This window comes from Cupressus sempervirens, chromosome 9, assembly GCF_028749045.1.
Source record: "Cupressus sempervirens isolate cs-2001-9-10 chromosome 9, ASM2874904v1, whole genome shotgun sequence".
Classification (NCBI taxonomy): Eukaryota; Viridiplantae; Streptophyta; class Pinopsida; order Cupressales; family Cupressaceae; genus Cupressus; species Cupressus sempervirens.
The window spans coordinates 295,370,773-295,386,807 of NC_143126.1; the positions used below are offsets into that span (position 1 = coordinate 295,370,773).

At 36.0% G+C, this 16,035-nt stretch overlaps 1 protein-coding gene across 2 annotated transcripts in view; it reads left to right on the forward strand.

Moving 5' to 3' along the window:
* The window catches only part of LOC149538568 (uncharacterized), a 105,064-nt gene that overhangs the window by 49,926 nt on the left and 39,103 nt on the right, over positions 1 to 16,035 (forward strand). For both annotated transcript variants that reach the window (XM_089799874.1, XM_089799875.1), the window contains exon 2: positions 4,471 to 4,560. In XM_089799874.1, coding sequence (XP_089656000.1) covers positions 4,471 to 4,560 — 90 coding nt within the window. The remainder of the gene's footprint in view (positions 1 to 4,470; positions 4,561 to 16,035) is intronic.

The window sequence follows — 16,035 nt, forward strand, 5'->3', positions numbered from 1 at the left end:
TCACGGCATCACTCTCAGGCATTTGATAGAGAAAGTTTGGGACACTCCGAGGAACGAGGCTTTTTGTTGTTTCGTGGACTTTAAAAAAGCTTTCGACACAGTGCCACGTAATAAACTATGGGATAGAATGGTAGAGCTGGAAGTCCCTAAAGAACTTAGGTCAGCGGTTTACAGATTATATGAGCAGGTCAAAGCTAAAATCAGAACGACAGAAGGGATATCAGAAGATTTTGATAGCAACATCGGGGTTAAGCAAGGGTGTCCGCTTTCTCCAACATTATTCGGGCTCTATATTGACAAGTTAGAAGAGTGGATAAACAAGACCAATGGTGAGGGGGTGCAGCTGGCCCACTTCGTGATAAGATTGCTCTTATATGCAGATGATCTCATAATTCTTGCTAGAACAGCTAAAGGTTTGAAAGAGCACTTGAAAGCACTAGAATTTTTTTGTCATGATGTAGGAATGCAAGTTAACACTAGCAAAACCAAAATTATGATCTTCTCACTAAAGAAGAATAGGGGCATACAAGACAAGTTTCTGTTTGAAAATAGCCCCCTTGAGATTGTGGAAGAGTACAAATACTTGGGCATCGATTTTCATAACAAACTCAACTGGGATACCTGCAGATCGAAAAGGATCCAAGGGGGCTGGAAGGCGTTATACTCTTTACAAAACAAGTGCAGGAACGCAGAATTATGGGATTGGACGACCATGAAAACTTTGTTTGGTTTGCTGGTCACTCCGGTTATTCTATACGGATGTGAAGTGTGGGGCAGTAGTATGTCCAAACAGAAATGGCGGCAAGTAGAAAGAATTCAAAAACACTTCATCACATGTAATCTTAAAGTCAAGACCACAGTTCCGTATGAAATCCTTTTGGCGGAGGTGGGTTCCTTTCCATTAGAAGCCGTCACATTGACCCGAATGCTAAGCTATTTAAAGAAAACCCAAGGTCTGCAAACACATCGTTGGCCCAAGTTGGTAATAGAGGAAAAACTTGTGAGGCGGAAAAGCACATGGATGAAATAAAATGACAAATGGATGCAAAAATGGGATATCAACATCCAAACTTGCCCGGATAACATTAAAGAAATAAAGAAGTTTGTCAATGAAAAATTTCGCAATATTCTGTGGACAAGACACATAGGGCGGAAAAAATCTTATTACATTAAAGAATTTAATCCCACTTCTAGTCATGATGAAAAGGCTTATATAAGGGCACCTATTAATTGGAAAGCAAAAATGTTGATGGCACAAATTAGAACTAGTTCACATCAGCTGCGATGTGAAACTGGTAGATGGCAAGTTCCAAAGGAAGAGTGGGTAGACAGAACATGTTTATTCTGCAATATGGGAACAGTTGAGACAGAGCAACACTTTGTCAAGGAATGCCTGGCTTACAACGACATCAGATCTGATTATACAAAAATTCTGCAGAACAAGGACTTCAACTATTTATTCGAGGAAGATCAAGTGAAGAGTACAGCGGATTTGATTATCAAAATTCAGAGAAGAAGAGACAAGTTAACCAAAACTTTGCAACTGACTAGTTTGGCTCCTGACTCGGGAGGGTGATTGCATGGGTCCCATAGACTACTTTAGTCTCGTGGACGTCATTAAAATCTATCATATCATATCATTTGCTGCAAATAAAATCCATTACCTGCATTTGTGATTGAGGAAAATTACTGTGCAATTTTGGCTAACGTCAACCTTCCTATAGCAGTGTTCAGTCATCATTCGCAATCAGACGACATTTCTTAAGGGTGATCCTTCAATTAAGGTCCGTGATCACCTTGAAGGTCCTGTGACATCATTATTAGGGCATGCAAAATTAGTAACAGATCCGTGATCTTCCATTAAGCCTGTTGCTGGGAGCTTGCATTACCATCCAGAGGCCGGGCATTGTTTAGCAGTGAACTGCAAAGTGTGTTGGGGAATTGTGTAGAGGTGCGAATCATCTAAGCAACCCCTGCAATCAGTTTGGGAGAAGAATTCCAGCCTGTGATATAATTCTGGAATCACATGCCAGAGCAGATGCAACTGGAAATCCATATTGTTCAAAGCTACAGGTACTTGTAAGTCTTTTGAAATTTCAAAAATAGTTTATTACAATTATTATCTGGTTTCAATCAATTCAATTTGCCAAAAATTGGAGTTACTCAATTTAGCTTATTTTGCAACTGCTTTATTTGCATATTTATATATCTCCAAAAGACAAAAAAACATATATCTCAAAAAGCACAAAAATTCAGAAAAACATCAAAATACAAAAAAATAATTTCCATTTCATCCAGTGGTAAAGACAGGGTATTTAGAGTGTTTATAGTATGTGCAATCATGTTTAAAAGGCCCACAACAATAATGATGAGCTATTTAAACCCTTTTTGCATGTATTTACAACTTCGATTTTAATACATGCATTTGCATTTAAAAAATCCCCTTTATGACGAGCTCAAAATATTGGTAGTGGAAACAAAGTGATGAGTTCCATGTATGATGACATGCAATGTTAGATAAAAACTCCACTATATTGCATAAAAAGTCTCTCATTTTTTCAATTTACATGCAGTTATAGTTTAAATGAAGAGATAGGTAATCGGATTGGAAAAGTCCACTATTAAATCAAAAAATCATTAAAAAGTTAAAAACTATGTCTAAATCTCATTAGAATGATGTGAAATTTTAAAATGGGGTTCTAAACCTATCTTAACTATAAATGACATTTTTAATATATGCAATTATCAATAAAAAACCCACTTTTGAGAGATTTTTAATTAAAGAATAAGGATATGCAGACAAGCTGAAAACCACCACCTGTAACACGCTTAATTCCTTAATAACTTTAGCTAGAAAACTCTATTTGAGACCTAAGGTAGCTCAAAATGAGTGGAATTCTAAAAGGTACAATCCTAGGGTTAAAAAGGACAAAAAATAAAACACAACTAAGAAAACAAAGAAAAAGGCTTGAAGTTTACCAAAACTCAAGTGCTTCCAGTTAGACAAGCAAAACTCATTCTGACAAGAAATAAGGTGATTAATCTTGATGGAAACTCTAAAAAAAGATGTATGAAAAGTACAAAATAAAGGACAATTCAAGGGTGGTAAATTGCCTTTACAACACATCATTCAAAGCATAGAAAATGTAGAGGATACACCTATGAATCCATGAAAAATTGCCTAGGGTTGTTGACAACAAGTTTTATTTACATGTTTATGACTAAACTTACTAAAGATAACTAGAGTTCAGAAAACAGGATCCTAAGATTCATCAGATTGGCTGTTGCATGTAGGTACGTGTTCCGAACGTCAAGGGGTAACAGATTGGTCACCTTCGCAAATTTTGATTGGGTTGGTTTTGTTGATGAAAATTCCAGCCCAGATTGTGAATTTTATCTTGTTCCATTGGTTCTTGCTTGTTGTTTCTAAAGAGATCTATAATCTCTCTGTGTACCACAGAGGCTTAGTATATTGCAGCAACTTCAGCTGGTTGTGAGGTAGTATGATTTCACAAGATACCTTGGCAATTTGCAGCGGCGGCAGGATGTACCTGTATAGGTCTTGGATGTACCTGTATAGGTCTTGAATGATAACAGGAGCATCATTTATATGACCAGGAACTCACTGCTTTGGAGCAGGACAAAGCATATAAAGATTCATAATCACATCATTCTAGTTTTTGTCGAGCATGACAGATTGAGCTTGTGAATCACCATATAGAGAAGTTACCAAATATTTTCACAAAGCCATTAGCTCATGATTATTTCTTCATATCTTGTTGGAGTCTCTTGGAAGGTTGTTATTGGGAATGTCCTTTTCGGCATGTTATATATTTTGATCACATACATACAAGGAGATAACTATCAGTTATCTATATTTTTGTTTCAGATAGAAGACATAATTAGTTTCTTATTTTAGCGATTGGGATTATGTATCCTTCTTCACTGTAAGGTTATGCATTAGTTTCATAGTTTACTGCTGAGGATCTTGTCTTGTATGCACATGCCTATGCAAATAATTAGTTCTGATAGTTTCATAGCTTAGTTGAGTGTAGTAGTTACATAAGTTCTGTAGAGTTTGTATGGGTATCTTTTCAATTATTAAATATGCATTAATTTTATGAATTCATCCATCTTACCTTTTCTTCTAAAAACAAAAGTTTTTGCTCTTGTTTATTGTGAATATCTCTTTAAAGAGGCCCCTTTCAGGAACCTTTGAAGTATGGTGGCGAATTTTGCTAATCTATAACTTTTTTGAGCTTTAAGTGTAGATCTTTCCTGGGCATGTTCATATTGAGAACTAAATAACATCAAGCAATCATAGACAATAAATATATCTGCCCTGTACATTGCCAAATTTAACAATTTTTATGGTATAAACTTTACTTACATTTACCTGGAAACTAAAAATGTATTTTATTTGATTTTCTATAAGAGCCATTGCATGTTAACTAAATAAATGTTTTGTAGGTAGAGGTTATAAGGTCAATATATGGAGGAGAAGGGGAATTTCAAATGAACAGCTTAGAAGAAGCTTTTCTAGAAGCTCTATCTAGCTTGGTAAGTGGATGTTGTTACAAAGGGTATGCACTTTAAATTTTTATGTACTTGAAAATAATACTTTTAGTTAGTAAAATATGAGTTTTTGAGTATATTTGAATTATGTATACAAGAGCCACTATACTAATATATAATATGGTATTTCTGTGGGTAGATATTTAATATGCCATCTTCAGTTACGATTTTGTTGAATATTTTATCTTTAACAAGAACAAGATTATCTAAATTGTTTTCAACGTTAACTCTGATAGATATCTGCTTTGTTCAAACTTTGCCCAAGATACTTGCAATACTAACAAGGAATACCATGTTCACTGTAGGTAACTCAAGTGAAGGTTTCTTAGGAGCAAGATCAATCCAAGTTTATGTAGTCATAGACACAAGGAATTTGTGACTTACTGCAACTACTACAACTATAAACCCCTATTTGGAGCACAATATTGGTGCATGAATTTTGCAAAATCTAACATAATAGCACATAAAAGTAATATATGAAACAGAAAATGCGATCTCCAAGAAGCATAGTTCCACAAATTTTCTTGATAGGGGGTTATAGGGATAGTTTTCGGGGATGGGGGGATCAAGGGCCCAATTTTGGGGATGGTAGTAGAGTAGTGGATGTGGGACGGGGAACAGTGATATACAAAATGTGGTGAATTGAAATCTTGAAGTCAAAATCTGCAATATAACATCTCCGTGAGTGCCCTATAAAAGGAAAACTAACTTTTTGAAGTTAAAGGTTGCAATTTGTAATTGCATATATCATATAGCAACCAACTTGGCGGCTTTCCCGGTTGCAGTGGTGGTTTTGTGGGTGGATGTTCCCTCAAGTCCCCAATTCTTAAAAACATCCCCTCTACAGGGAATGTGGGATTTCTTTGGGGGTGAGGGACGTGTTTTTGTGCAACATAGTGACAAGTAACTTCAAACTAATCTTTGTGATATGGAAAGTAGTTGCAATGATAACCCTTTTTTGGGGAGGCAATGTACTGTGCAAATTATAGTACCGAGTCTCTACTAAGGCAATCAAGAGTACTGTGCCACATAAAGACTTGTGTAATGAGCAAGTTTCTATTTATAACTCATATTCTTTGATGTATAGTATGGAGCTTGGCCACACATAAAAGGTGAGTGGCATATGAATTATTATTGAAGAATCATGTATCTTCATGGGTTATTTTGAGCCTCAAATTGCATATACTTGGGCTTCACTTAGAATTGGCAACTAAAAATTTCTTAACGTTGAAAAAGATGGGAAACTCTAAATATTGCTTAAATATCTTGAAAAACATAAATTTAATGTAAAATATAGTCATAAAATGAGTTTGTTAAATGTTGAAGAAAATTTTCTATTCTATTTGAATACAAATAGAGATAAATGTCACATCGTTATGTGAATACAAGAGCTAGCTTATGATTCTTGTGAATTTATGATGGTTGTATTTGAAATCATCATTGTAAATTACATATATAGGCAAGTTACGAATTACAGAAGTGAAAAATTGGGAGGAGGTTTAATTCTCACACTTTTTTGTATCTTACAATTCTTTGCTTGGACGAGAAGGTTTCTCTAGTGATTCCATTGTGGTACTAGATATAAGTGAGTTGTGACTATCTATGTTGAGCATCATAAATATTGACGCCATCCGATTTAATCCCTCTTTTTGTTGTATCTCACTATCCATAACTTGCCTTTGTTGGAAACAATGGAATCCGTCACACACTAATGCCATGTTGAATGAGCACTTTGATTTGCAACACTAAGTAACCTCTGTTGTCCTACATTTTGTCACCACAAAATGGAGGCAACACTATGGAACTTTTCCAATAAAGTTTCATAATTCTCTAAGATAACTCACTATGCGATTGGCAAAAATTGATCAATTGATCTTCTGCAATCCATATACCGAGTCTTTTTACTGAAGGTTCTCATCAAGTCATTTTTGTTTTTCAGTTTGACAATCTATACTTGAATTTTGAGGCCTTCAAAGTCCTTTTTTGCATTTAAGCATGTTTGTTTGGATTGCTTTTGTCTTTTTGTTTCCTTCAATCCTTCGAGTGCAATATGTAATGTTTAAAAGGACTAGAAAAATCTGATTCTTCCTCTTTGGCATTAACACTACATTTTAAAAATATGTAAATGCACTTAGAAGGATAAAATGAAATGCGTAGATGATCATGAAATGTGCGATTTGCATGGAAAGACAAAATATGTAATATGCATTATGTTTTGAAAGCCCCGATTTGCATAAAGTCATCCATATCCAACATGGAAATAGGCTGGAAAAGCTCGATTTAAACTAGGAACATTCATCGCAACATAGAAAGTTCACTCCATTTAGGCGTTTAAGTTTATATGTGCTTCCTCATTGCATATACACTATATTTTAAATATGCATTGTGGCTTGCAAACTCTGATTCGCTTGTGCGTTTTAACTTCATGCTTTTGCCATTACATTTAACACATATAAATGCTCATTTAAAACCTGATTTTGGGTGTTTGAAGGTAAAATGTTATATGGTAAGAGGCTGGAAAAGCCCGATTTATGCCAAGGCTCTCATCTCAAACATGAAAAGCACTTGGAAAAGTGTGATTTTCTTAGGCATTTGGAGATAAAAGCTTTTGGTGTTTGCATTTGTCACATTTTTAACACATGTAAATGCCTCCAAAAACCACGATCTGCATTTGAGAAGGCATTTCCAATATGTAAAAAATCCCAAGAAGTGCGATTGGCACATTTAAGACACATTTGCATCATTTCCAATGTGCATTTGCACTTGAAAAGTATGATTAGGGCTGGAGTTTGAGCTTTTCAAAGGCATTTGATCATCATATGCAAACACATTTCTAAAACCAGATTTTGGAGAAGAGAGTTTCCTTCCAATTTCTTTTTGCTCCAAGTTTTGCACTTTGGTCTCCAAGTAAGTGTAAAATTTGGGTTTTGTTTGCATTTCTTGATATTTCGCTTATTCGATGCATTTTTTGCTCTTTTCTTTCCATTTATTTAGTTGCAGCCTGAGTTTTTTGTTCTAAGTTAATAAATAAGTTCAAAACTTTCATTCTTTGTGATGCAAAAAAGGGTTCTTCCAAAAATGAATTTGCATACAAGAGTAAAGTATTGAAAGTTATCAAAGTTGAGCCAAAGCAAGAGGTGTGTTCTTCATTTTCATTTCTTAGTTTTGTATATACTTTGTGTGCTTGTTTTAGTTAGTTTGTGAAGAGGAAATTTAGAATTTTCCCCAAAGAATGCATGTGTCTTTCCATATTTCCATCTTTCATATGCAACTCATTTCTAAATTTGCCCAACTCCACATTTTCCAAATGTGTAACCGGATTCATAAAACCCAATTGTAGATTTAGACAAGTAAAAAATAGTGAGTTTTTCACCGCATGTAAATAGATCTTAAAACCCCGATTTTGGGAAAAGCTCATATTTTAAAAAACACAAAACTCTTCTCCACATACATCCATATGCTCCCAACTTGCATTCTTAGCCATTCAAAGCAAAGCCATATTTTTGCCTACTTGTAGTCCACTCTCAAAAATCCAATTTTGGCCATGCTTGCCTAAAGGCTAAAATACAAGCTGTTCGAACCTTTTCCAGCCCTCCAAAGTTTTCAAGTATCTAAATTATACTTTGAACACTTGTCCCTCATAGATCAGTCATTGTGAGTCAAATCCCAAAGACCTTCGTGGATCCAATCCTATTAGATGATGTTTTCACCCTTGTTGCAGCTCATGACATGTCCGAAGAATCCACACATTCAAAAGGAAAAGGAAAGACGAAATACCAATAAGAACTGGTGCTTAGTGTGCCATCTTAGGTTTCATCCTCATTTGATGGTTTCACAGACATAGAAATTGGTCATGTTGACATGACATATTTCTTGCAAAGGATTTAGACATCTTGCCAAGAAGACATACTACAAATCAAGATAAGTAATATCCACTTGGTCTCTACTTTCCCTATGGCAGACCTAGAGCCTGAATTTGTATGGAAATGTGCATATCATTTTGATGCCAAAACAACGTCAGTCAAAGATGCAGATGAGAAAGTAGTCATCAGCCTACACCTAGATGTGATAGAAAAGGTTTTCAAAATTCCAGATAGTTTGGAGTGTGTGGATCTAACCAAGGAGAAGTCTTTGCAGCCATGGAACGAAAAAGAACATGATTACAGCAAGTACTCTAACAAGAAGTGGTTAATCAACAAGAGGGTAAACTTCTCTAAATGGCCAAAGGTAATGCACAAGACTTATTTCTCTCAAGAAGTCAATGACTTGATAACTCTTCTCAACCGAGTTTGTGGCCTTAAAGAATCCAATTATTATACAAGTTTATTTACCAAATCCTTGTGAGAAGAGAGCACATCTATTGGGGGTAAATCATAAGTACCACCATATGTGAGCAATTGGTTCATGTAAAGAGCTTCTTTTTCCACATGAATTCCTATCTTGTTTACATTGTTGCAACCATGGGGACATTCTCAGGACTCTCTACTAAGCGAGATAGGGCCTCAGTTCCAATTTGGAACTACTACGAACAACTCACTCACACAAAACTAATTTTATGGGACTTGGACTCGCCTTTGACTCAGAAAGTCAAAATTGGGCTCGGACTCAGACTCGGCAACTAGACTTGGCCAGGATTTAGAAAATAAAAAAAACCTATGAAACTTAAAGATATTTAAGGATTTAAAATTTTTTTATGCATCTTTTGTCAATTAACATCAAGCACACAATAATTGAGATAAATAGAAGCTACTTAAAACATGCACAATTTTGCATAGATCAAACAAGAATAAAAGCAAATTTCTCAAGGGAAAAAGCTGGATAACATAATATAAAGTCAAACATAGTGTCATTGTCATTGTCTACAATATTCATGGATTATGAAATCCATGGAATCAAAAGTTCAAAACTTATATCAAAATAACAACTAGAGTGTAGAAGACTAAGGTTCATAGTAGCCTATGTCCTCCTACGAATACACCTAAGATAAGTCATGGAAGACTCTAGAGCCATCCTCCCTCCCTATGTTTGAGGTTGAACCTTAAGGGCATGCTCATCCTCATCCTCACCCACATAATCTTCATCATTAGACTCGGATCTGTCACTCCTAGACTCAGGTTCTTGCAGTCTTTCTCCTCGCGCTATAGCCTCCTCAATTGCCATCGCTACTGCCTCTGACTCCCAATCCACCTAATCAACCCACTCCACGTCTTCATCATTGAAGGAAGGATCAACAATCTCTGTGCTCCACTCTACATGTGGATCAACAGTCTCTAATACAATTGGTGATATATTAGTGTTTTGGATTTGTCTACGGCAAAGGCAAAGCCTGTAGTAAACAAAGACAAGGTCATTCAATCTTTGCACAAACAATGGAAATGCAAGTAAGTTTGTAGAAGCCTCCTCCAAATGCTTCCTTTAGTTCCTCTCAATGCTGAAGTGCAAGCTACAAAGTTGCTCAAACAATCAACAATTGATATGGGAGAGTCACCTGGTTTGCTAATTTCTCTCTCAAAACCCCAATACTCTTCTCTAACTCTTTTCTCTCTATCAAAAGCATTAGCAAAGGATGAAATGATCTTTTTAGGTCAAATAGATGTTATACAAAGCACAAACAATTCACTTAACCCTTCTATTTTATTATTTTTTGCACTTTATGAGTCTTGCTGCTAGAGAGAGTCTAGAGCTCGAGACTTTGTGAATTAGGAGAGTTGACGAAGGGCCACACCACCCTTACAGATTCACAACCAAGAACACAACAATATGGAGACAGAGAAGATAAAATGTTTCGCAAAGCATGCTTTTATTATATACCTGAAAATCCTTACAATATTCTCCAAATGAGAGAACTCCAAACTCTTACAATATAAGAGAGCTTCCACACTAAGTGTTTCCAACTAGCTTGCACACCAAGGGCTTCTACAAAAAGAGATCACACCTTGAAAACTTCACTACAAGAGCTTGCACTTGAAGAGCTTATACTTGAACAACTTATACTTGAAGAGCTTGATTACAAATGATCAAAAGCCTTGCTTAAATAGGCACTTCCAATCCAAGATATTACAAACACAACCAATGTGGGATAAAAGGTAAATACATTACCTTAAAACAAATATTAAATTCTCACCCAAATACAACTAAGCACCACCATATGGCCCAGTTAGAAAATTACATTTCCTTTGTGGATCACAACAAATATTAAATGCATGATTTAAGGAACTTTCCACAAACTTCTAAGATGCCACCTACACACCTCAATAAATGGAATGACAAGTATTTTTTTTTTTCCTATTTACACCACCTATGCACCTTGAAAATAGAAATTTCTCTTTTCTCCTTTTTTTTTATGTTTTATTTATTATTTATTTTTCCTTTAATTTTCGTCACTCTCTCCAATTTTTTTTTTTTAAATTTATAATTTTGATCACACCTTTTTCATGATGCAAGATGCTCTTGCATCAAGAGTCCTTGGACTCGATGAGTTTGCCAGGACGTTGTCGAGTTTGAGGCTAGAGGTAATGTGCCTCATTTTGATGACTTTGGTTCGGACTTAGCGAGTCCTACTCTAATTCGCAGAGTCCTGAAACTCGCACAAAACAAGTACCACTACAAAAGGGTATAAGATGCCTTCTATGGGCATTTTGAGTGCTTCTTTGACAAAGAATTGGCAAAGAAGAGAGTGTTTTTGGAGGCATGGAAGAAAGTAAACTAGTATGGGTGCTTGTTCCTACAATTTCCGACTTTGACATACATGAGAGTTGTCTGCTTTGAAGGAGAACCCTATACTCTATCGAGGTATCCTACTGACAGGATTATCCTCATGGAATTGGCAAGGCAGCTAATTGCCATACATGCATATTAAACCACCCAACACAGACAAGGATTCAAGATCTCTTCATAGAACCCTCTATAGGTTGGCAATTATGCATTGACCACTGTGCGCAAGGCCAAGTCTATGGAATTTGAGCCTCAATTAATCACATTGAAAAAATTCAAATCAAGGGCAAATTTTGACTGAGGGATGAACTCTAAAATGAAGAGAACATTTACCCATATTCACCGCATGGAGGATGTTTGGATAGATCTTTGGAGTGAAATAGATGTGACCAGAATGGACTATTGTCGGCTTACATTATAGGAGATCATTGATCTTAACTTAGTCCCTTCTCCATAAGGGGTTGAGGATGATGACATGATCTTGGACCTAATGGAAACGTTGTCATTGATGTCAAAGGTATGAAAATATAAGAAATTCAAGCTATGCCCACAAGAGACAAAGGGTCAAAGGTCAGTTGAATATCATTAAACAACTATAAAATAGATAATATAGAAGATCACATTGAAATATCCCCATTAGATATTTACCCGGTTGCTTCCTCAAAATAATATTCAGAACTCAAACATACGAAGTTGCATTATAAGCCAATAATACTAAACCGGTAGATTCTCATAGAATTTCTTGAAACATGTTATTGCATCACATAACAACAATACAATAATACATAGTCCAAATTGCATACCAACGACTACCTACAAGCCATGCTTAAATTCCCGTCGGGGAAACCTTTCCAGGGGTGTACAAAGATAGTTGACGGCTACACTTACCTATAGAAACTAAAACAAAAATGGGTCCAAGATATATTAAATCAATTGACCCATTGACAAAAGTTTAATTAATAATATATTTTATGATGGGAACATTATAGTCCCTCTGTCCCAAATTTTGCTTGTCCTCAAGCAAATGAAATGCCGGATGTTGTAGAGTGTGCTTGCCTTCCCACGTCGTGTCATCCAATAACAAGTGTCTCTAGCATACCAAATATTCCTTCACTGTGCGGTTCCGCAGGGTCTTCTTTTGCTTGTCCTCAAGCAAATGAAATGCCGGATCTTGTAGAGTGTGCTTGCCTTCCCACGTCGTGTCGTCCAATAACAAGTGTCTCTAGCATACCAAATATTCCTTCACTGTGCAGTTCCGCAGGGTCTTCTTGTGAATTTTAATGCTCTCGGCTAGTTTTGATATGAGCTTCCCTTCTTCATTGAGCGACAAAAGGTTTGCAGCTACCTTGATGCTCTGTCCCATAGCTTTCTTAAAGCGTGGGGTCATGAAAAACGTTATGAACGCGGCTCCCCTCTAGAAGTTCTAGCGCATAAGCAACTTCACCGATGCGGCGAACTACACGATAAGGACTATAAAATCGTGATTTCAGTTTTTCTTTCCTTGTTACCTTCAATGAGGATTGCCTGTATGGCTGAAGTCTGAGATAGACCAAATCTCCCACTTTGAAACTTCTCTTGATTCGGTGTCTGTTGGCGTACATCTTTTGTTAATTCTATGCCCCTTGTAAGTTTTCCTTCAAGCATTTCAGAATGTCCTGTCCCTCCTGCAGTCAATCCTTCGCCCATGGTGCGCGATTTTCACCCAGTACAATATTGATGAATGAAAGGGGTTCATACTTGTATAGTGCTTTGAAGGGTGCCATTGAGATGGACATGTGGTAGGTGGTATTGTAACAATATTCACCGAGGTGCATCCATTTGACCCATGCCCATTGTTGTGTTGAAACATAGTTTCGAAGGTAGCCTTCTAATCACTTGTTCACAATGTTCGTATGTCCGTTTGTTTGAGGGTGGTAATTAGTACTTGGCGACAAATTTGTTCCTGCCAACCGAAATAGTTGTCTAGAAGATACTAATAAATCATCCATCTCGATCATTAACAATGTTTTGGGGTAACTTGTCTAGACGAAAGACTTCTCTGAAAAATAGATTGGCTACTTGTGTGGCCTGAAAATCTAAGGGGATGGCGAAGAAATGTGCATACTTTGTGAGTCTATCAACTACCACGAAGATACAATCCTTCCCATTCACCTTAGGGAGTCCAGTAATGAAGTCCATTGAGATACTTTCCACTTTTGTTCTGGTATAGGCAAAGGTTGCAGTAACTGGACGGGTAGAGTATGTTTGGATTTGTTTTGCCGACAGACTGCACACTCTCTTACATACTGTAATACGTCTCCTTTAAGACCTTTCTATGAAAACTTCTCCCTGAGTTGTTTGTAAGTTTTGAGGAAGCCTGGGTGCCCAGCCAAGGGTGAGTTGTGTACAACCTTCAAGATTTTTTGCTTCAGTTTGGATTCAAGCACTAAGTATATCCAATCCTTATAGTAAATGATGTCATTCACCAATTTGTTCTAGTCATCTTGAGTGTTGCCATCCATTAGCTCACAAGCAAATGTGTTTTTGGAATATTCCACCAACAAATGTACTTTCCAGTCAGTTGAAATCTGAGCGAGTAAGTAGATAGCGGGTTTCTTGGATAAAGCATCTGCAATCACATTGTTCTTTCCCTTCACATATTCAATGTCAAAATTAAAAGCCTGGACCTTGCTTACCCATTTTTGTTTCCTTTCCTTCAAGTCTCGTTGCTCTAGAAAATATCTCAAGCTATTATGACTAGTACGAACGACAAACTTTGCACCCACCAGATACTGTTGGAACTTGGTTAGTGCATGAACGATGGCCAACATCTCTCTGTCATAAATGGAAGGCGCTCTACTTGTGTAAGTTTTCGACTCTCATAGGCTATGGGGTGTCGATCTTGCATCAATACTATTAGTTCCCAAAATTGCATATTGGAATCCTAAGAGTTTTGCCAACTCAATGTTGGGATATCCAACTGGTTATTGCCAATTTGACGAGATTGATCGTTGCGATCCAAATCCCCTGCGCTTCTGGCTTCGCAAAACCAAGGCAGGTGTACCTAATCCTGGACAACAACCTTAAATCCAAGATGCTTAAAGCAGATTGGTTAGAACATGAATACAACGAAAGTTTTTCAAATGGCAAGAATTATAGAAAACTTCAAACTTGCGATTTACGAATTAATAATAAAAGTAAATGATTGTATGAATGTTTAAAAAAAAAGAATAAGTATAGATTAATGCAACAAATGAATATATTAACTCTTCAAAGGAAAGATATGAAATAATTACCAGCATATGGATTACAAATTATGAAAAATATAAAGACCAGTGCTGAAGGGTGATAGAGTTAGTATTATAAGTTTAAAACGTACAACTTTATAAAATTCTACACACATCAATTATAAACAGTTTACTAATCAAGATGCGACAGATCAAATATATGGACGCAATTTTAAAATAGTCTAGAATGTATTTTAATTCCTATGGTTTGGAGACAAACTAGACATAGATTCAGAAACAATTAAATATTTCTCATTATCTATGATGTTCAATTTTAAAATGCTATAATTGATCCTGCCCACTTATCTATCATATAAATTATTTATAAAATTAAAATAATAATTATAAAGGATGAAACTATATAATATTTTAACTCTAAAGCTTCATGTAAATAAAATAAAATAAATATTTCTTACTGATCACTCCTGAAATAAAATTGCACTAGAGACACTCCTTACAGATGATCCATCCAATATTGTTTGACTCCAGAATCGCATAAGAATATATTCAATAATCCACAATCCACGGACTTAGTTCAAAACTTCATTTTTTTACCAATGAAAGAATAAAATATATCATAGAGCACATGCATAATATGAAATTTGGGAAAGTATATATGAATATGTATATCCAATGTAAGATTTTACATCTTATATTTATAGAGGATCAAAAGGCATCGGTTGCCTTCCAAACTTTTCACCTCTTAATAAAAAACTAACCAATATTCAATACTTAATATGATTTTAATTATATTCAAATGTAATTGGCGGCCTAATGATTCCTATGCCTTATATCCTTCATTAGCATTAACCCATTACCTTTGCGTCCACCACTTGAATATGTATCCATCGGTTCATGAAATGTATGTTCTAATTTCCTTGGTGCTTGCAGAATCGAATGTGATCTTTTGGAGAAAATAGAAACTCCACGCTCATGCACACATCTCCAACTATGATGGAAATAGTGATGATGCATCTCCCATTCTAGAAATCACCTTGATTCAAAATATGAATGTACTTCGAGTCTCCATGTTCCAAATGTGTGCAAGCTTTCTCCTTCATCGCACATCACATAGACCTGCAACCAAAACAAAATAACATTAGAGATGTAAAATATTAATCAAAGCTCCTTAACTATTGATGCAAATCTCCTTGCTCAAGTGAGTGGTTGTTCAAGCGGCTTTGTTCCTGCTGAGCGGCAAACAACCACCCCCTTGTCTTCATTGTTCCTCAGACTGCCAAACATCCTCAACGGTATAACTCCCTTCATAGCCTCCAAACATCTGCAATTTTTATAGCAATTGAACATTGTCTGGCTTTATCGTGAATATCTATGCAAGTTACTAATGATTATAATCCAAATACATTTACGTCCCTTCTGAATTTGGAGCCTCATGACAAAGATAAGGATAGGTAGATAATTTTTGAATGCACTATCTTATTGGGCATCAGTTATATAGTGATTTCCACAAATATTATAC